General features: G+C 47.8%; 1 protein-coding gene across 3 annotated transcripts; it reads right to left on the bottom strand.

Moving 5' to 3' along the window:
* Nucleotides 1–242: 242 nt before the first annotated feature.
* Nucleotides 243–18,322, bottom strand: C12H3orf84 (chromosome 12 C3orf84 homolog). Of its 3 annotated transcripts, none has more exons than XM_060204649.1 (4): nucleotides 18,238–18,322; nucleotides 16,490–16,603; nucleotides 1,036–1,092; nucleotides 243–663 (listed from the first exon to the last, which is right to left on the bottom strand). In XM_060204649.1, the coding sequence occupies exons 1-4, from the start codon at nucleotides 18,265–18,267 to the stop codon at nucleotides 247–249; spliced, it is 618 nt and encodes a 205-aa protein (XP_060060632.1). In that variant the 5' UTR covers nucleotides 18,268–18,322; the 3' UTR covers nucleotides 243–246. The 3 variants fall into 3 exon arrangements, with proteins under 3 accessions (XP_060060632.1, XP_007533624.2, XP_060060634.1); XM_007533562.2 differs by having other exon boundaries at nucleotides 243–660; XM_060204651.1 differs by having other exon boundaries at nucleotides 243–639.
* Between the last annotated feature and the right edge of the window lie 2,546 nt (nucleotides 18,323–20,868).

The following is a 20,868-nucleotide window of genomic DNA, read 5'->3' as shown; positions in this document are numbered from 1 at the left end:
AGCAAAGCTGTCGGCCCTTGGCTCTTCCTCCAGTCTGCCACCTCCAAGAAGGGACTGCCAGCTCTGCTTTCTGTGTAGCTGCATGAGTGCAAGGGCTCACCGCTGGCCTTTCTGAAAGGACAGACCTAGGCCTCCTCCTCACTCAGCAGTATGGCTCCCAGGCAGCCAGCACACAGGCAGCTTGGTCACAAGCACCTGCACTCCAGCTGCTGAGGCCTCTTGGGTTGCAAGCAAGACAGATCTTTGTCAGCCATCATTTAATGTTCTGGACCAGTTTAGACACTCAGAGACCCCAGTATGAAGGTAGTGCTGCAGAAGTTTGGGCCTTGGAATCCTTGGGAGGTCAGGCAGTGTTTTGGTGACTGGGACCTGGGGCTGCGTGTTGGCACTGCCATAGTGGCCACCCCAGGAAGGCTTGCAGAAGTTCTGCTGGTAGGTGGTGTTGCCACGGGGAGGCTGCAGCTGGACAAAGTGGACAAGGCGCTGGGGGAGGTCACTGAGTGCTTGGCCTGACTGGAAAGTGGTCTGGTAGGAGGACTTAAGAGGCTGCTGTTGGTGCAGCTCCAGGTCACAGGGTGCCCAGTGCAGGAAGGTCTGCTGCTGCCATAGACGCTCCATGTCTTTCCGTCTTCCGATTCCCTGCAGCAGGCAGTAGGGACCCTTCTTAACGGTACGGGCCCTTGGCCCACAGCCTGGCACCGGACATGTCTTTGGGGGCCCCCTAAGCTTATGCCTAGACCCAGGTCTCTCTGGCCTTCCTCCCCAGCCGTGCCTTTCATCCCAAGGTGAGGCCTCCAGTAAGGTAGCGGCCTCTGGGATATGTACATGCTGTCAGGTAAACTGGAGGAAACCAACGCACATCTCCTGTGCCTCTCCACAGAAAATGGAGAGAGGTTGTCAGGAAACCAGACACTCCTCTGTCGGTACAGGGAGCCTGGAATGTCTTATCTCCCTGGAATGTCTTATCTCCTCTACCCTACCTCAACTTTGACCTGAGCTGGGGGACTGCCCGCTCCTCCTCTCTCCAGCACTCACTTTGTCGAAGGAAGTGCGGTTGTCATGCTTGGAGAATAAGTGCTGCTGCGCTGGCTCCTTGAAAGACAGTGAGGAAGAAGTTGAGTGGAAGAAACGAAACTTACATGCTGCCGAGATATTACCTCAGCATCTGACACAGGGAACACTTCAGGGAGCTTCACGGGTGGAAGAGTAGTACTGTGGTGCTTCTCCTTCGATCCCAGTCTCTCTCCTGCCCTATTTGTGTATCTCAAAAAGAATGCAGGGAGTCGGGCTGTAGCGCAGCGGGTTAAGCACAGGTGGTACAAAGCACAAGGACCGGCATAAGGATCCCGGTTCGAACCCCGGCTCCCCACCTGCAGGGGAGTCGCTTCACAGGCTAAAAAGTACTAAATAAGTGAACTGCCAGGTGCTAAACTGCCAAGCTCCCAGCATCCTGAAAGGGCAGATACAAATGAAAGGAACAGGGTCGGGAGGTAGCAGCATTCGTAACACAACAGATTCTCATGCCTGAGGCTTGGAGGCCCCAGGTTCAATCCCCAGCACTACCGTAAGCCAGAGATGAGTAGTGGTCTGACTTGAAAATAAAAAATGAACGAGGGACCAGGTGGTGGCACACCTAATTGAGAGCACACGTGACAGTGCGCAAGGACCTGAGTTCAAGCCCCTGGTCCCCACCTGTGGGAGGGAAGCTTCACAAGGGGTGAAGCAGGGCTGCAGGTGTCTCTCTGTCTCTCTCCCTCTCTATCTTCCCCTCCCCTCTCAAGTTTACCTGTCTCTATCCAATAATAAATAAAATACTACAAAATAAAAAAGAATCAAAGTAACACTCTGCTCAGGCAACAACTCGTCCTGGCACTTGGTCTCGAAGCAGAAACCGCTGGAGCATTTCTCAGGGCACCCTGCCACCAGAGGAATTTGTTCAGATTTCACACTGGACTGTTCAGGGTTAGATTGCCCAGGACTAGACATTCCTTTCATCTCTTTTATTGTCCTTAATTCCTTCATTAACAACCCAGACCCAGAGCCCTAAATACTACCTAGAAATGGAAATACTCGAATTCAAGTTCTCTTGGAACTCCAGAGTGTCTACGCCACGTCCACATGCATGCCCAATGAGTATCTCCTAACATATGACTGAACTCCGGGTCATTTCCTAAACCAAAACCACGGGCAGTCCCTCAGCCGTGCTTGTGGCATCTAGGTCCTGCCAGACACCGTGCAGTTCTTTGGATTCTTCCACACTCTGCGTCTGATGTTCCAGGAAAGCCTGTTGATAGCTCCTTGAGTATTAACTAAGGGTGGAACCATTCCCTCAGCATAGTCACTGCCTTCCCTAGCCAAGCCACTTTCCTGTCTTCCCTGACTTAGTGAAAGAGCTTCCCACCTGGTGTTTTTGCTCCTAAATTGCCCTTCTCAGTAGCTAGAACAAAACATTTTTTTAATGAGGTACCGGTGAATGAATCCAGGGACTTGTGCATGCGTGGTACTGCTGAACAACATGACCTTTCCTGTGAAACTTCCTGGTATTTTAAAATTGTTGGGAAAGAGATAGAGATAAACCAGAGATAGAGAAAGCCAGAGCGTCACTCTGGCACATGTGCTGCCATACATGGAACTCAGAGCCTCATGCTTGAAGGTCCAGCACTATATCAGATATGCCACCTCTTGGGCTAATATATATATATATATATATATATATATATATATATATATATATATATATGAGGAGGAGAAAAAAGGGAGAGACAGACAGACGAGGAATACTACAGCACTACCCCACAACCCACGGAACTCATTCCCTGTACTCTGTGCCGAGCTAGAGAAAAACAACCAGTAGTTTAGAAAATTGTTCTGCAGAGGCAGCTCAGTAATACTGCACATGTCCAAGACCCTAAATCATCTTCTAGCACTGCATCAAAAGCAAACAAATTCCATTTGGGGGCCTCCATCCTTGGACAGCTGGTGAGTGTTCAGTAAAACGGAAGCTGGCCTTACCTCTCATTCCTCACAAAGCAAGCTGGCCTGAGTGAGATTCAAGCACAGAGCTGCCATGGGACTCAGGCAGAGGAGAGCACTTCTTCTCTCTCCTTCTTCTTCTCCTTCTCCTCCTCCTTCTTCCCCTTCTTCTCTCTCCTTCTTCTTCCTCTCCTCCTTTTTCTTCTACTTCTCCTTTTTCCCCTTCTCTTCTTCTCTCTCCTCCTCCTTCTTCTTCCCATTCTTCTCTCTCCTTCTTCTGCTCCTTCTTCTCCTCCTCCTTCTTCTCCTTCTTCTTCCCCTTCTCTTCTCTCTCCTCCTTCTTCTCCTTCTCCTCCTGCTCCTACTCCTCCTCCTCCTCCTCTTTCTTCTTCTTCTCTCCTTTTTTTTTTTTTTTTTTTCCTCCATGGTTATCACTGGGGCTTAGTGCCTGCACCATGAATCCACTGCTCCTGGAGGTCATTTATCCCATTTTGTTGCCCTTGTTTTATTGTTGTAGTTATTGATGTTGTTGTTGTTGGATAGGACAGAGAGAAATGGAGAGAGGAGGGGAAGATAGAGAGCAGGAGAGAAAGATAGACACATGCAGACCTGCTTCACCGCCTGTGAAGTGACTCCCCTGCAGGTGGGGAGCCGGGGGCTCGAATAGGGATCCTTACGCTGGTCTTTGCTCTTTGTGCCATGTGGGCTTAACCTGCTGCACTACCGCCTCCCCCCTGGAGAGCACTTCTCACAGGCAGGAGGCCCCAGACTGATCCACAGCACCATGTGACTGGTGTTCTGACTTGCCTCTCTCATGAAATAAGTGCATCTTTGTAATGTCGAAACACTATTGACCAATTAATCAAAAATTAAAACTCAAAAAAAAAAAAAGATTAAAACTCAGGGTCCCATGTATGAGGCCTGGGCTTGATCCTAGTACTCTCCTTGCCACCAGCCCCACACAAAATAGAATTCTTTTTGAGAATGAAAGTCAGAATCTAGAATGAGAAAAAAAAAAAAAAAAGCCCTAGCAGCCTATTAAGCTATATACTGGATAAAGTGTAAGCCCCACAGGCATGACGTCCTGAGTTTAACCCCTGGCATTGCATGTGCTCTAGTTCTTGCTCTCTTCCTTGCCTATTCTTCTCTATTTAATATATATAAACAAATAAACCTTTTTAAAAAATGATCCATAAAGGGAAATACAGGGCATGAGCATTTGAGAATGGGTGAAGAGCTGGACTCTCGAGCAGGAGGTTCTGAGTTTGAGCCTCAGTCTTGTACGCGCCAGAGTGATGCTCTGTTTGTTTTTCTCATGAATAGACAAATATTTCCTTTTCTTTCTTTCTTTCTTTCTTTCTTTCTTTTTTTTTTTTTTTTTAAAGAAAATGTCGAGGCTGGGTGGAGACACACCTGCTAGAGTGCACACATAATCCTGCTGGGTTCAAGTCCCTCGTCTCCATCTGCAGGAAGTGAAACTTCATGGGTGGTGGAGCAGTGCTACAGGTGTCTCTTTTTATCCCTTTCTCTACTCTCTATTTCTCTAACAAAAAAGAAGAAGAAGGAGGAGGAGGAGGAGGAGGAGAAAGAAAGAAAGAAAGAAAGAAAGAAAGAAAGAAAGAAAGAAAGAAAGAAAGAGAAAGAGAGAAAAAATGGCCACTGGGAACAGTGGATTCATTGTGCAGGCACTGAATCCTGGTGGCAAATAAACAAATACATAGCAGACACATAGCAACCACATGACCCAGCAATGGCGCAGCCGGGCAGTTATCATACAAAAATGAAAAATTTGGGGGCCAGGTGATGGCACACATGGTTGAGCGCACATGTTACAGCGCACAAGGATTCGGGTTTGAGCCCTAGCCCCCACCTGCTAGGAGAAAGCTTCTCAAGTGGTGAAGCAGGGCTTCAAATGTCCCTCTGTCTCCCTCTCTCTCCCTCCTCTCTTCTCAGTTTCTGGCTGTCTCTATCTAATAAGAAAATAAAGATAATGAAAAAAATTTTTTTTTAAATCCCCAAAAATGAAAATTTGGGGCTGGCAAAATAGCTCACTTGGCTAGCGTGCTGTTATGCCATGTGCACAACCCAGGCTGGAGCTAGGCTCCACAACACTGAAAGAAGCTTTGGTGCTCTGCCACTCTCACTCTACCTCTCTGCCACTATCTGAAAAAAGAAAAGAAGGAAAACTTATTTTCACCTCATAACGTATACACAAGTCTGTGTTGAGGAGATAGCATAATGGTTCTGCAAAAGTGCTTGAGACTCTAAGGTCTCTGGTTTAATCCCCAGCACCATCATAAGCCAGAGCTGAGCAGCGATCTGGTCTCTGTCCCTGTCTCCCTTATCTTTCTTATTAAAATAAGTAGATATTAAAAATCAAACCATATGCACAAATGTGTTCATAGCACCTTTATTTCTAAGAGCCCGGTGAGATATCTCTTAGTAGAGGAATGGCTAGACAAGTCTGGATATACATATCTTCAGTTAAGTACACATCGCAGGATATACACATCACGTGAGCTTAATGTGCAGCTTGGGGATACGAGAATCCGGCATGAAGCCCAGCCAGTCTATCTTGGCGTTACTCTCGATCGCACTCTGTCATTTCACAAACATCTCATAAAAACTGCAGCAAAGGTGGGCGCGAGGAATAACATCATTGCAAGACTGGCCAGCTCCTCATGGGGCGTGAGCGCTTCCACACTACGATCATCATCTCTGGCATTATGCTATTCCACTGCAGAATACTGTGCCCCAGTATGGTTCCGTAGCCCCCATGTCCACTTGGTCGATTCCAAATTATATTCCTCCATGAGGATAATTTCTGGAACCATCTGTTCCACCCCGGTTCCATGGCTGCCAGTTCTTAGCAACATCGCCCTGCCAGATATTCGTCGGGATGCGGCATCATCTAAGTTCATTTCCCACGTCTACGCTCGACCGGACCTGCCAATATACGCGGATATCTTCGCCCACCCTGTCCAACGCTTGATGTCTCGTCACCCAATCTGGTCCCCTATGCCTACACTGAACTTCTCTGTTCCAGTTTCTTGGAAACAGAGTTGGCAGTCAGCTGAGGTAAAGAACAAACACCTCATCACAGACCCCTGCAAGCGTCAACCCGGCTTTGACCTGGCACGTTATGATCGGGCCCTCCTCAATCGCTATCGAACAGGCCATGGCCGGTGCGCCGCTATGTTCCATCGCTGGGGAGCCAGAGACGACCCGAACTGCCCCTGCGGCTCCAGACAGACTAGGACCCACATAGTCAACGACTGCCACCTCTCCAGATTCAAAGGAGGTCTCGAAACTTTACATCAGGCTCAACCTGATGCTGTTGACTGGCTACGGAAGAAGGGCAAACGCTAGGAGAAGAAGAAGGATATACACATACTGTAAATGATGGATACTCACTAAAAAAAAGAGGAACAAACTACTGATAAAGTATCTTGGCCTAAGGAACCCAACACACCCATCCCCAAAGATCTGTGTACACATATGTTCTTGGCAGCACAATTTGTAACAGCTAAAACCTGGAAGCAACCCAGGTGTCCAACAACACATGAGTATCTGAACAAGTTGTGGTGTATATACACAATAGAATACTACTCAGCTATAAAAAATGGTGATTTCACTGGTTTCAGCCGATCTTGCATGGACCTTGAAAAATTCATGTCAAGTGAAATAAGCCAGAAACAGAAGGATGAATATGGGATGATCTCATTTTCTGGCAGAAGTTGAAAAACAAGATCAGAAGAGAAAACACAAGTAGAACCTGAAATGGAATTGGCATATCTCACCGAAGTAAAAGACTCTGGGGTGGGTGGGTGGGGAGAGTACAGGTCCAAGAAGGATGACAGGGGACCTAGTGGGGTTTGTATTGTTAAATGGGAAACTGGGGAATGTTATGCATGTACAAACTACTGTATTTACTGTTGAATGTAAAACATTAATTCCCCAATAAAGAAATTAAAAAAAAAGTATCTTGGATGAATCCCCCAGATGCCATGCTGTACAAGAAGAATCTATCCCGCAAAGATTGTAGACTGCATTATTCCATGTGTGAGATTTCTTGCTTTTTTGCATTCAGGGTTTTCACGGAGATTCTATGCCTGTGTGACTCCACCACTCTTGCCAGACTTTTTTTTTTTTTTAACTTGATAGAACAGAGGGAAATTAAGAGGGAAGGGGGGCGGTGAAAAAGACAGGGAGAAAGAAAGAAGGCTGGGGAGACAGCATTATGTATATGCAGAAGACTTTGTGTGTGTCCAGCGGTGGTGGCACACCTGGTTAAATGTACATATTACCATGCACAAGGACCCCGGTCTGAGCCCTCGCTCCCCACCAGCAGGAGGCACACCTCAGGAGCAGTGAAGCAGGTCTGCAGGTTTCTGTTTTTCTCTTTACCTTTCTTATCTTCCTTCCCTCAATATCCCTATGTCTTATTCAATTAAAATAAATAAATAATAAATAATAAATAAATGAATGAATGAAAAAATGGCCACTGGGAATGGCGGGTTTGTAGTGCAGGCACTGAGTCCCAATGATAACCTTGATGGGGGAGAAAAAGAAGACTTTTCCGAGGTCCAAGTTCAATCTCTACCAGATCAACGCTCTAGTCTCTCTCTCATTAAAAATAAATAAGTAAAATATAAAGAAAGAGTCACCTGCAGTCCTACTCCACCACTGGTGAAGCTTCCTCCTTGCAGGTGGGGAATAGGGCTTCGAACCTGGGTCTTTGTGCATGGCACATGTGCGCTCACTCAAGTGTGCTGCTGTCCCCCGCAGACTCTTAGTTTGGAGAGAAGGTGGGAGAGAAGGAGAGAGAAGAAGAGACGCCACAGCACCACTCTCCCATCCACGAAACTTTCCCTGTGCAAGTGATTTCAAGTGGCGGTGGGGACAGGGACCCCGGTCATAGCACATGGTAATAAAGTCTGCGCTGTGCACTGTGTGACCCATCCCCTGACACCTATAAAACCTTTTTGAAGTGACAGTTTTTTAGAAGTGGAGGAGAGATTTGCCACTGCAAAGGAGACAATGATGGCATAGTCAGTAAAGATCAGCATAAAAGGGGGTCGGGCGGTGGCGAAATGGGTTAAGCGCATGTGGCGCAAAGCGCAGGGACCGGCGTAAGGATCCCGGTTCGGGCCCCCGGCTCCCCACCTGCAGGGGAGTCGCTTCACAGGAGGTGAAGCAGGTCTGCAGGTGTCTATCTTTCTCTCCCCTTCTCTGTCTTCCCCTCCTCTCTCCATTTCTCTCTCTGTCCTATCCTGCAACGAATTGCATCAACAAGGGCAATAATAATAACCACAACGAAGCTACAACAAGGGCAACAAAAGGGGGGAAAAATGGCCTCCAGGAGCGGTGGATTCATGGTGCAGGCACCGAGCCCAGCAATAACCCTGGAGGAGGAAAAAAAAAAAAAAGATCAGCATAAAAATTAAGGCTGAACCGGTACAGAGAGAATTGGCTTGGCCCCTTCGAGAGGGCACCGAATGCCAACTCCTGTCACGCACAGGTCAAATCATTGGTTTGACACAAAGGTAACTTGTACTTTAGTGACAGGAGCTAAAAGGCAAGGCAGATAAAGGCACACACACCCTACAAAGAGTCTGCCCCCAGCAAAGTAATTTCTTGGCAAAAGAAATAATAAGCCACGGAGAGTCCTCGTAATGTCAGTATTTTTAGTAGCTCTGGGCACACAAACCTACAAAGGTGATTACATTTCATTGTTCTTAGTACATATACACTTACCCAGAAACACACAGGAACAAGTAACACTGGGGAAATCTAATTGAGATAAATAGGTTGCCCTGCTGTTCATGTTTGTCATATTACAACTTTGCAAAAAATTAGGGGAACTGGGAAGAGTATAGAAGTGATATCTCTTGGGAGCTGGGCGGTAGCACAGTGGGTTAAGCAAACGTGGCACAAAGTGCAAGGACCGGCTTAAGGATCCCTTTTCCAACCCCCGGCTCCCCACCTGCAGGTGAGTCACTTCACAAGTGGTGAAGCAGGTCTGCAGGTGTCTCTCTCGATCTACCCCTCTCTGTCTTCCCCTCCTCTCTTGATTTCTCTCTGTCCAAGGACAACATTAATAACCACAACAATAATAACTACAACAATAAAACAAGGGCAACAATAGGGAATAAATAAATATTAAAAAAGAAAAAGAAGTGATATCTTTATTATTTATTTTATTTTTAATTTTTAATTGTCTAGTGACAGAAATTGAGAGGTGGGAGATAGAAAGAGAGAGACACCTGCAGCCCTGCTTCACCACTCACGAAGCTTCCCCCCGTGCAGGCGAGGACCAGGGGCTTGAACCTGCATCCTCGCACGCTGTAACATGTGAGCTTAACCAAGTGTGCCACTGCCTGGCCCTCCTTCATTATTTCTTACAACTACATACAGCTCGGAGTCATCTCAATTCTATATATTTAATTGCCAGGGCTATCTCTGGAGATCAGTGCCTACATAGCAAATCCATGGCTCCCAGCACCCTTTATTCCCCTTAATATTTGTTGGAGACAGAGAGCAATCTAGAGGGAGGAGAAGATAGAGGAAAGAAATATGCCAGCAGTACTTCACTGCTCATGAAGCTGCTCTCTTACAGTTGGGAACCGGGGATTTGAACCTGGGTTCTTTTTTTTTTTTTTTTTTTTCCCCTCCAGGGTTATTGCTGGGCTCGGTGCCTGCACCATGAATCCACCGCTCCTGGAGGCCATTCCCCCCCCTTTTGTTGCCCTTGTTGTAGCTTCGTTGTGGTTATTATTATTGCCCTTGTTGATGCAATTCGTTGCAGGATAGGACAGAGAGAGAAATGGAGAGAGGAGGGGAAGACAGAGAAGGGGAGAGAAAGATAGACACCTGCAGACCTGCTTCACCTCCTGTGAAGCGACTCCCCTGCAGGTGGGGAGCCGGGGGCTCGAACTGGGATCCTTACGCCGGTCCCTGCGCTTTGCACCACATGCGCTTAACCTGCTGCGCCAACGCCCGACCCCCCCTGGGTTCTTTTAAAAAATTTTTTTTTTCTTTTTCTTTCTTTCTTTTTATATTTTTTTATTCCCTTTTGTTGTCCTTGTTTTTTATTGTTGTTGTAGTTATTGTTCTTATTGATGTCGTTGTTGTTAGATAGGACAGAGAGAAATGAAGAGAGGAGGGGAAGACAAAAAGGGGGGAGAGAAAGACAGACACCTGCAGACCTGCTTCACCTCCTGTTGGTTCACTGCAACCCCCCTGCAGGTGGGGAGCCGGGGGCTCAAACCAGGATCCTTATGCTGGTCCTTGCACTTTGTGCCACCTGCGCTTAACCTGATGTGCTACTGCCCGACTCCTAAAATTTTTAAATTTTTAAAAATTATTTTTATGTAGCGATACCCTAAGGGGATGACGTGGTGGCGGAGGAGTCACTTTAAAATGAGGCAGAAGATTGATATGTAAATAATAATACTCTCATGGAAATATGGTGGTTTGTGGGTCCTGCCTAACTCAGCCACATCTGTACAATATCCCCACAGAGAGAGACAGAGAGAAACCTGCAACACCGCCTCAACACTTGTGAAGTTTTCTCCCTGCAGGTGGGAACTGGGGGCTTGAACTAGGTGCCTCTCCGCTGTAACATGTGTGCTCAGCCATGTGTGCTACCACCTGGCCCTGAAGCTGGGTCCTTGAGCATGGTATGATGTGCCTCTATCGGGTGTGCAATCGCCTGGCCCCTGAATATAATTTTAATTAAAATTTTCGAGGGGGTGGGTTGGCGGTGAACCGGGGTAAGCACACATAGTCCAAAGCACAAGGACCAGTGCAATGATCCCAGTTTGAGCCCCCTCCGCTCGCCACCTGCAGGAGGGTCGCTTCACAAACAGTGAAGCAGGTCTGCAGCTTTCTCTCCCCTCTCTATCTTCCCCTCCTCTCTCAATTTCTCTCTTGTCTTATCCAATAAAATGGAAGGGAAAAAATGGCCACAGGAGCAGTGGATTCATAGTGCAGACACCACGCCCCAGTGATAACCCTGGAGGGAAAAAAAATCTGGAGATCTGGGGCATGTTTCTTTTTTGTAAAGTGCAAGTTTTTTTTTTTTTTTTTCCTCCAGGATTATTGCTGGGCTCGGTGCCTGCACCATGAATCCACCGCTCCTGGAGGCCATTTTCCCCCTTTTTGTTGCCCTAGTTGTTGCAGCGTCGCTGCGGTCATTATTGCCATTGTTGACGTTGCTTTGTTGTTGGATAGGACAGAGAGAAATGGAGAGAGGAGGGGAAGACAGAGAGGGGGAGACAAAGACAGACACCTGCAGACCTGCTTCACTGCCCATGAAGCGACTCCCCTGCAGGTGGGGAGCCGGGGGCTAGAACCGGGATCCTTACGCCGGTCCCTGCGCTTTGCGCCACGTGCGCTTAACCCGCTGCGCTACCGCCTGACTCCCTTGTTTTTTTTTTGAGGAGGTTAGTGGCTCACAGTACAGTTGCTGACATATGGATGCAATTCTTCATCTCAACATGATAGGTTCTTTCTCACCATCATGCACCAGGACTCCGGGCAGCTGCCAGCCTGTCTGCCTTCCCCACAGCCCTTGGCTTCGGTGCAACACACAGAGCCCAGCTCCAGACTTAGTGTTTCCACTTTCTGTCCATGTTTCTTACCATGACTCGGACTCTAGGTGTCCAGGGAGCGCCATGGACAGCACTAAGGGAACTCCATGATACCAGTGCTTTCGTGTCTCTTCCTCTCTCTCCTTTGCTCCACTCTTTCTCCATTCATCTATTCCTCACAAAACATAGGAGAAAGAAAGAAAGAAAGAAAGAAAGAAAGAAAGAAAGAAAGGAATGAATGAAGGAACTGGGGAGGTAGCTCTACAATGTAATGCATACCCTCCCTCCATGAGTTCTTGAGAATTTAATTTGCATCTGTACTTTTAAGTATCTAGAGTTCCTTCTTTTTTTCTCTTTACGTATCTTTATTTATTTATTTATTTTTTTCCTCCGGGGTTACTGCTGGGCTCGGTGCCTGCACCATTTATCCAACCTTCCTGGAGGCCATTTTTTCCCCCTTTTGTTGCCCTTGTTGTTGTAGCCTCGTTGTGGTTATTATTTTTATTGCCATTGTTGATGTCGTTCGTTGTTGGATAGGACAGAGAGAAATGGAGAGAGGAGGGGAAGACAGAGAGGGGGAGAGAAAGATAGACACCTGCAGACCTGCTTCACCGCCTGTGAAGCGACTCCCCTGCAGGTGGGGAGTCGGGGGCTCGAACCGGGATCCTTATGCCGGTCCCTGCGCGCTTTGCCCCACATGCGCTTAACACACTGTGCCACAGCCCGACCCCCTACTTATGTTTATTTATTGAATAGAGAAAGATAGAAATCGAGAGGGAAGGGAATGGCAGGGAGAGAGACACACAGCTGTAACACAGCTTCACCACTTGCAAAGCTTTCTCTCTGCAGGTGGGAACTGGGGACTTGAACCCGGGTCCTTGTGCATTGTATCACGTGTGTTCAACCAAGTGCACCACCACCCGGCCCTTCTAGAGTTCCTTTTCCACTTAAGTGGTGCAACCATGGGCCTTTGGAATTCCTCTCTGACTTTAAGAACAACAAGGGGAACAGGGAGGGGAGGTCAGGGAGAGAAGGAGGGAGGGAGAGAGAGAGAGAGAAAGAAACCAGGGGGTGGATGGGGGGCTGGGCAGTGGCACACCCAGTTAAACACACATTATTACCAAGCTCAAGGACTGGGGTTCAAGCCCCTATTCCCCACCTGCAGGGGTCTGCTGCAGGGAGTCCACTTCACTAGTGGTGAGGCAGAACTACAAGTATCTATCTTTCTCTCCCTCTCTTTTTTTGATTCATTTTTTAAAATTATCTTTATTTGTTTGACAGACACAGCCAGAAATTGAGTGGAAGGGAGAGGCAGAGAGGGAGGGAGACAGACAGACACCTGCAGCCCTGCTTCACAGCGTCTTGAACCTGGGTCCTTGTACATTGGAACGTGTGCTCAACTAGATGTGCCACCACCCAGCTCCTCTCCCTCTATCTCTCCATCCTCTCTTAGTTTCTCTTTGTCCTATCTAATAGAAATTGGGGAGGGGAGGAAAAGGGGAAAAAATGGCTCCTGGGAGCGGTGAATTTGTAGTGCTGGCCCCAAGCCCCAGTGATAATCCTGGAGACAATAAAAAAGAAAAAAGCAGAGAAGGAAGGTATAGTTTGGGAGACGGCACCGTGGATAAAGGAGAGCACTTCTCAAGCATGAGGTCCTGAATTCAGTCCCCAACAGCACATGCACTCGAGTGATGTCTGATTCTTTCTTTCCTCCTATCTTTCTCATTAGTAAATGGAAATATTAAAAAGGAGAAGGAAGGGAGTCGGGCGGTAGGGCCGCTGGTTAAGCACAGGTGACACAAAGCGCAAGGACCAGTGTAGGATCCCGGTTTTGCCCCCCCCCCCCCCCCCCGCTCCCCACCTGCAGGGGAGTCGCTTCACAAGAAGTGAAAAATGGAGATCTTGAGGGAAGAGACAGTTAGTGGGGGCCTTCCTGAGATGGAGCCAGGGGAAGAAAGCCCTCCCCCTTCCCCCTTCCCTTTGTCTCCTCTCAGGCTTCCCCCAGTAGCTAGAGGAAAGACACTTGGACAGAGGAGAACTGCACTCAGACCAACCTTGTGGGTGACAACAGAGTAGAGGTGGGGAGGGACTTGAAAAGGTGCCTGGAATGCGCTGTCACCTGCAGCTTGTTGCTTCCCAGCCCCTAGCCAGGTCCTCCTAGAGACATCTGGATGCTCCAGGAATCACTTGCTCAAGGCAAGAGCAGAGTAGTATAGGCTGTCATGCTGTAGAGCTTGAACTTTGCAAGCATTCCCACCTGGGAGGGCTGCCTGGTGCTACCTGTCCTGGGGCCATCTCCCTTTTGAGAGTGAGGAGGCCTGGGGAGTACAGGAACAGAGGCAGTGCAAGGCCTCCCTGCTAGGTGTTTGTAGTAATCCTCGGTGTCAGTTCTTAGCCCAAAGACTGAATTACCCCCCCTCCCTCAACCTGTACCCAAGCAACACAGATCATGCTGCCCGACAGGCGTGTTGTCGTTTTACCCAAACACCACTCAGTTCATGCATAAGACAGTGGCAGGGAACGGACACCTGGGACATTGGAGCCTTGGGCATGAAAGTCTTTTTGCATAACCACTATGCTGTCTCCCCAACTCTTTGGGACGTGCTTTGTTATATAAAACAGGCTCCGGGGTGGTGGGAAGTGGCTCACCCAGTGAGGCTCACACTACACTTCTACTCTTTACTGTCATTGGTGAAGCATCACCTCTCCAGGACAACTTTTTCAGACAGAGGCAAACATAACACAGCACCAAGTTTCCTCCAGCTTGGGGCTGGGGTGGGGATGGGGTCATGGTCCAACTTGGGTTCTGCATGTGGGAACTCCCAAATTCCAGCCCCCTGTGCCACATGGGAGAATCATGCATGACAAGTGCTGTGGTGTCTCTCCTCTCTGTCCCTCTGTCTGTCTCTGTCTCCCTCACTCTCTTAGATTATGGGGAAAGAGTATACCAAGAGCAATGAAATCAAGCGACTACAAAGTCCCTCTATGTGCCATTAAAACAAAATAGCAACAGCAGTCCCAAACAGCTTGATCTGTGTGCCTTGGGATCAGGTGTATAAATGCCAAGTCTCACAGTGCTCCCCAGGTCTAAAGCTGTTTTAGTTAGGAGACCTCTCAGAGAAAATGAACATGTTCTATTCTTTTCCTTTCCTCCTCCTTATTTTGCCTCCAGGTTTGTAGCTGGGGCTCAGTACTGGCACTACAAATCCACTGCTCCGGCAGCCATTTTTGTTTCTTTTTTAATGGATAGGACAGAGAGAGATTGAGAGAGGAGGGGGAAATAGAGAGGGAGAGAGACAGAGAGACATCCGCAGACCTGCTTCACCACTTGTGAAGCATCCCCCCTGCAGGTGGGAAGCCGGGGGTTCAAACCAGGATCCTTGCGCGGGTCCTGGCACTTCGTGCTATGTGTGCTCGCACCACCATCTGCCCCCCCCCATGAGAAACATAGGAGGAAAGAGAGAGAGAGAAAGAACCAGACATCCCTCTAGCACATGTGCTGCCAGGGATTGAACTCTGGACTTCCTGCTTGAGAGTCCAGTGCTTTATCCATGTACCATCTCCTGAACCACACACTCTACAAATCCACCACTCCTGGTGGCCATATTTTCCTTTTTTGAAAAAATCATTTTTATTATCCTTATTTATTTATTGGATTGAGACAGTCAGAAATCAAGAGAAAGAGACAGATAAAGAGGGGTTGAGACAGAGATAGAACTGCAGCCCTGCTTCACCACTGTGAAGCTTTCCCCCTGCAGGTGGGGACCGGAGGCTTGAACCCGGGTCCTTGTGCACTGTAATATGTGCTCTCAGTCAGGTGGGCCACCACAGGCCCCTTTCCTCCTTCTTTTTTTTTTTTTATGTGAGGCAACCTGTTTATTTTTACCCGAGCACTGCTCAGCTGTTTTAAGGTTGCACGAACATCTTTTTGCATAACCGTCATGCTGTCTCCTCTATCCCTGTATGCTTTATTTAGTTCTCTCTTAGTTGAACCTAGAGGCTACAGTTGTCACAAAGAGATGAGACATCATTGTCATATTGTTATAGAAACATACAGTGTTGATCGGGCCATTATGTTTTGTAAAGATAAACGACGAGTACGTTTGTAAGAGTGCCCAGCAACTCTCCATGCTGCTTCCCTGGCCAGAGGAGGCCTCCTATCCACATTTGTGTCCCTGGTCTAGAAAGGCGAGTCTAGGCTAGATCATGGGCTTTTATGGCATTAAAATAAATAAATAAAAGGGAGTAGGGCGGTAGCGCAGCGGGTTAAGCACACATGGCGTGAAGCACAAGGACCGGTGTAAGGATCCCAGTTCGAGCCCCCTGCTCCCCACTTGCAGGGGAGTCGCTTCCCAGGCGGTGAAGCAGGTCTACAGGTGTCTGTCTTTCTCTCCCCCTCTCTGTCTCCCTTCCTCTCTTGATTTCTCTCTGTCCTATCCAATAACAGCAACAACAACAATAATAACCACAACAATGATAAAACAACAAGGGCAACCAAAGGGGGGAAAATGTTCTCCAGGAGCAGTGGATTCGTGGTGCAGGCAGGCACTGAGCCCCGGCAATAACCCTGGAGGCAAAAAAAAAAAAATCTGAGCTTGGACAAAAGTCTTTTCAAAATTTACTTCCTGGATTTTAGAAGATCTCACCCCAGGAACACCCACCAACTGAGATCTGACATTTTATCTGATAAAGACCGTCACTGGAGGGAATACCGGAGAACTCAGGGGCGAGACCTCACGTGTGCTTTGGGGAGAGGATGGCACTGGGTGTCAGTTCAGCTGTGGTAGGGTCTAGGGACAAAGTTCTTGGAGCCCAGAAGGAGCAGAAATTGGCCCCACCACTCCAGCCACCCCAGCTTCCTGGCTCCGCAGACAGGCCCAGGCCTGGGCCTCCCTTCCAATGTACACGCTAGACAGTCATACCTGGCATCGCTTCAGGAACACGACCGGAGGCTGGGGCTTGGCAGCAAGGCGGTATTCTCGTGCACTTTCACTCTTGAATTGGCCTCGGTAGTGCCCATAGAAGCCGCTGTTGTACTATAACAAGCAGGCAGGGGGCTAAATCTCATCCAAACCCGACCCCAAGTCCCAGACATCGGGGTTCCCTGGTCAGAAGCCTCTGTTGCTAGTTCTCAACAGAAGTGAGGAGGTGGCAGGCCCCTGGCGCGGAGTAGTGGAGCGGTATCTCCCACCATCTGAACAGTTGGCTTCACTGTTTTGACTCACCTCTGAGGGCTGTATAGATGGAGAAAGGATACCTTTCTTCCTTTATCTCTATCTCTTTCTGGGCAGAGGAAACAGAAAAGACAAGGCAATCCTGGCCTCTGTGACTGTGCGAGTCAGACACAGCGAGCAGGTTCAGGGAAGAAATAACCTGATGACTAGACTAAGTGGCAGTGGAGGGGGCGGGGAGATAGCACCATGGTTACACAAAGTGGCAGGAGCAGGAGCACCAAGAACCTCATGACAGTTGGGGAGGGACCTCAGCTCGAGTCCGTCAGTCCGTCGTGTGATAAGAAAGAGCATTTGGGGAGTGGGTGGTAGCGCAGCGGGTTAAGCGCACGTGGCGCAAAGCGCAAAGACTGACATAAGGATCCTGGTTCGAGCCCCTGGCTCCCCACCTGCAGGGGAATCACTTCACAAGCGGTGAAGCAGGTCTACAGGTGTCTGTCTTTGTCTCCCTCTCTCTGCCTCCCCCCTCTCTATTTCTCTCTGTCCTATCCAACAATGATGACAACAAGAATAACTAAAAAAAAACAACAAGGGCAACAAAAGGGAATAAATAAATATTTAAAAAGAAAGAGCATTTGACTTAGTGGGTACTGCAAGGGCAAATGCAGGCCAGGGAGGGAAAAGCAGAAAGGGGCCTGATGAGTAAGTGATGAGTAAGGGGTTGTGAGCCATGTGGAGACCAGTGAGATGCAGTCCTGAGGACACAGGGCCTAGGCTGAGTCAGAAATAACAGAGACGAGTGCCGGTCAGGGGTCTGAGGAGATGTATTGCACTGGTGGACACTGTTTGAATAACCGAGTCTACTCAGGGAACACCTACATCCAAACTCTGTCCTGAGTGGTCCTTAGAGAGGACAGATGTGACCAACCTCCCACACCTCCTACAGTCGTTCCCCTACACAGAAAGAGCTTGTCCTCAGCTCTGGCCAGCATAGCAGGCTTGTGCATGGGACTTCGGGCAGCCCTTTCTGCTCCACTGACAGTTTGGGCTACTCAACTTCTCTGTCACTTCTATATCTTAAACAGCTTTTGCCTTCTACTCAATAAAGTTTAACAATATCTAATAGTGGGCCTCTCCAGTATTCCAGGCAAGGGGCTGGGCATGGGACATACATACAGAAGAAAAAATCCTTGTCGTCGAGATGTTCCTAGTCTACAGAGCAAGCAAAGGACTGGGAATAAAGGAGTGGGCAGAAGACCTGGAGGTTCTTCTGGATAATATGTGACCAGAACACATGCAAGTATGCATGGCATCATAAAGACTAGGCAGGGTTCCAGAGGTGACTCAGAATGGCAGATGGGCAATGGGCACTTCAGGGTACTCTAGCAACCTGGATTCTGGAGGAAACCCTTTTAAAACTTGACCCTTGTGATTCATTAAAATTTCAGACACTACCCCAGGGATCAGAGGCTAGGATGAACTAGGAAATACTTTCTTACCCAGGAGCCCACTAAATCATTTTGCATCATTCCAGGAAGGGAGTGGAAAAAACACACTTCCTTCTTCTCTTCTGAGTATACACCTGAGGAAAAGAATCTCCAGAGGGCGGCTTCTTGTTGCTTAGTGACAAATGGAGGTGGTGACTGCACAATGTGCTGGTTGTCAGGCAGTGCAGAGCCTGCTACGTCTTTGTTCTCCCTGCTCTGTTTTCATTTCTCTGTGAGAGAAATCTGCCCCTCAGCATCAGCAGCTTAAGAGACATGAGCCTTCATAGTGGAGAATGACAAACACTCGAGTCAATGAAATATTAAAGGACATTTTAGAAGTGAACCCAGCATTAAAGAAGAAAAAACTGTGCAGCCTTGTTGCCAGGGATATACATTTAGAAAGCTTTCTATGGAGTCAAAAGAAATATGAAAAGGGATGGTGGCTTTGAGACTAGATTTGCTGCTGCAGAATAAGGTTTTGTCAGCCTCTCCCTTGGGAAGTTGTGGTGATAAAGAACACCACTTGTGGGGGTAGGGGTAGATAGCATAATGGTTATGCAAACAGATTCTCATGCTGTTTCTCATGACTTTGAGACTTCAAACTCCCAGGTTCAATCCCCTACACCACCATAAGCCGGAGCTGAGCAGGGCTCTGGTAAAAAAAAAAAAAAAAAGACACCAGTTGTGGCAAGCGAATACTCTAAAGGTCTGAATGAAGGAAGCGAGTAAAGGAAGGAGCATGTAAATGTTTGGCTTCATGATTCCACTCTAAATCATCCTCACCCCTTTCACTAACAAAAGAAACTAAAAGCCTCCAAAAATGTTTCAGTGGACAGTGTAACAATAGCAAACAGACCTTGCTGTTATCATGTGCAGGAACCTAATTATTCAGGAAGTCCACCTGGAAATTCCTTTCACAGGTACTCAGTTACCAAAAAACGCTTTATTGTATGTCCATAGTTCCCTATACAGGAAAAAAAAAACATAAATCTTTACCAACAAGACAATCATATAGTTAGTCTGTACCCACACAATGAAATACTGAAGTTATTACGGCAAATGATCTTGCAAAAAAAAAAAAAACAGTAACCAAATTGTCACTTAGACTGTGAAAGATATGGTGACTGTCAGAGGAAAGGTGAGGTACAGGAACTTTAGTGATAGGTGTGGTGAGTTGTATACACACACACACACACACACACACACGTGAAACTGTACATCTGAAACATTTTGGAAAGCCCTAGTCCTACTGAAATATTTTTAAAGTATTTATTTATTTATTTACTAATGAGAGGGGAAGAGAGAAGAAGAACCAGAGCATCACTCTGGTACATGAGACGATAGGGCTTGAATTCAGGGCCTTGTGCTTGAGAGCCCAGTGCTTTATCCTCTGTAGCACCCCATCCACTATGCCAAAAGTCACAAGGTCATTCACTCTGACAACTTAATTTGTAGACTGATACTAAGACACTAATAATATGTTTAACAATTTGTTTGGATTTGTATGTTAACTCTCTTTTCAGCCACCAGGTTCCAGATGCTAGCAGGATTCAACCAGACTTCCCTGGACAGACAACCCCACCAATGTGCCCTGGAGCTCCGCTTCTCCAGAGCCCTTCCCCACTAGGGAGAGAGAGAGACAGGCTGGGAGTATGGATCGACCTGTCAATGCCCATGTTCAGTGGGGAAGCAATTACAGAAGCCAGACCTTCCACCTTCTGCATCCCACAATGACCTTGGGTCCATACTCCCAGGGGGTAAAGAATAAGAAAGCTCAACGCAACGAGTGCCACCCCAGCATGCTTCACTTCAGACTATGTCCAGAGACGTCAGGTGTGGAATGACAACCCTCTAGCTTCATTACTCGAGTGAGACCTTTCCTTTCATAGTAATCTCTAATTCCACTGCAGGTGGTTCACTTCCTAACAAAGTCCCAAAACCTAGATATAGACCAGGTCCCCTGAGATAGAGCATATGTTCACACGTATCCACAAACTAGGGCAAAATATATACCTGAAAGCAAAAGTACACAATAGTCTGCAGTGAGTAACCCCCAACACTTCATGTGGACTATTCCTCCCATAAAAGCCCCTCCTGCTTCTGCTTTTGCTCTCTTTGCTCTTCTCTCTTCTGCAACCCGACCTGGAGAAGGGCTACTGGGCATGGTGGGAGGCGACCATTTTGCTAGCTCCACATGGCCTAAACCGCTGTGCCTGCTCGCACCCAACTCTGGGGCATCTGCATGAATAAAGATTTGCGTTCCCGCTCCACCACAAATTACTGGTCTCTTCTCTCTCCTTTCGTCCTTTGATAGCTGATATTAGCACCACCCCTGTCCAAAAGGAATGCTGCAGCTGACTGCCTCGTCTCCATAGGAATTCTCCTAGCCTCTGTCTCTAATCCTGCTGACTTTCATTCCTTAACTCATGTAATATTAAAGGCCTTCAAGCTCAATTTCCTGATATTCCTCTGGCACAGTTGAAACATATTCTTGTTACATGCTCCTCCTGTGCAGGTCTAATCAAGACATCTGCTGTTCAAACTCTTGGGGTTAACCCCTGAGGCTTAAAAGACAACGCTCTTTGGCAAATTGATGTCACCCACTTACCCAACTTTGGAAAACAAAAATATGTGTTTGTCTCA

The sequence above is a fragment of the Erinaceus europaeus genome, chromosome 12 (assembly GCF_950295315.1).
Source record: "Erinaceus europaeus chromosome 12, mEriEur2.1, whole genome shotgun sequence".
NCBI classification, from domain to species: domain Eukaryota; kingdom Metazoa; phylum Chordata; class Mammalia; order Eulipotyphla; family Erinaceidae; genus Erinaceus; species Erinaceus europaeus.
Note: the sequence above shows the minus strand (reverse complement) of the source record. Positions and strands in the feature narration are given on the sequence as shown.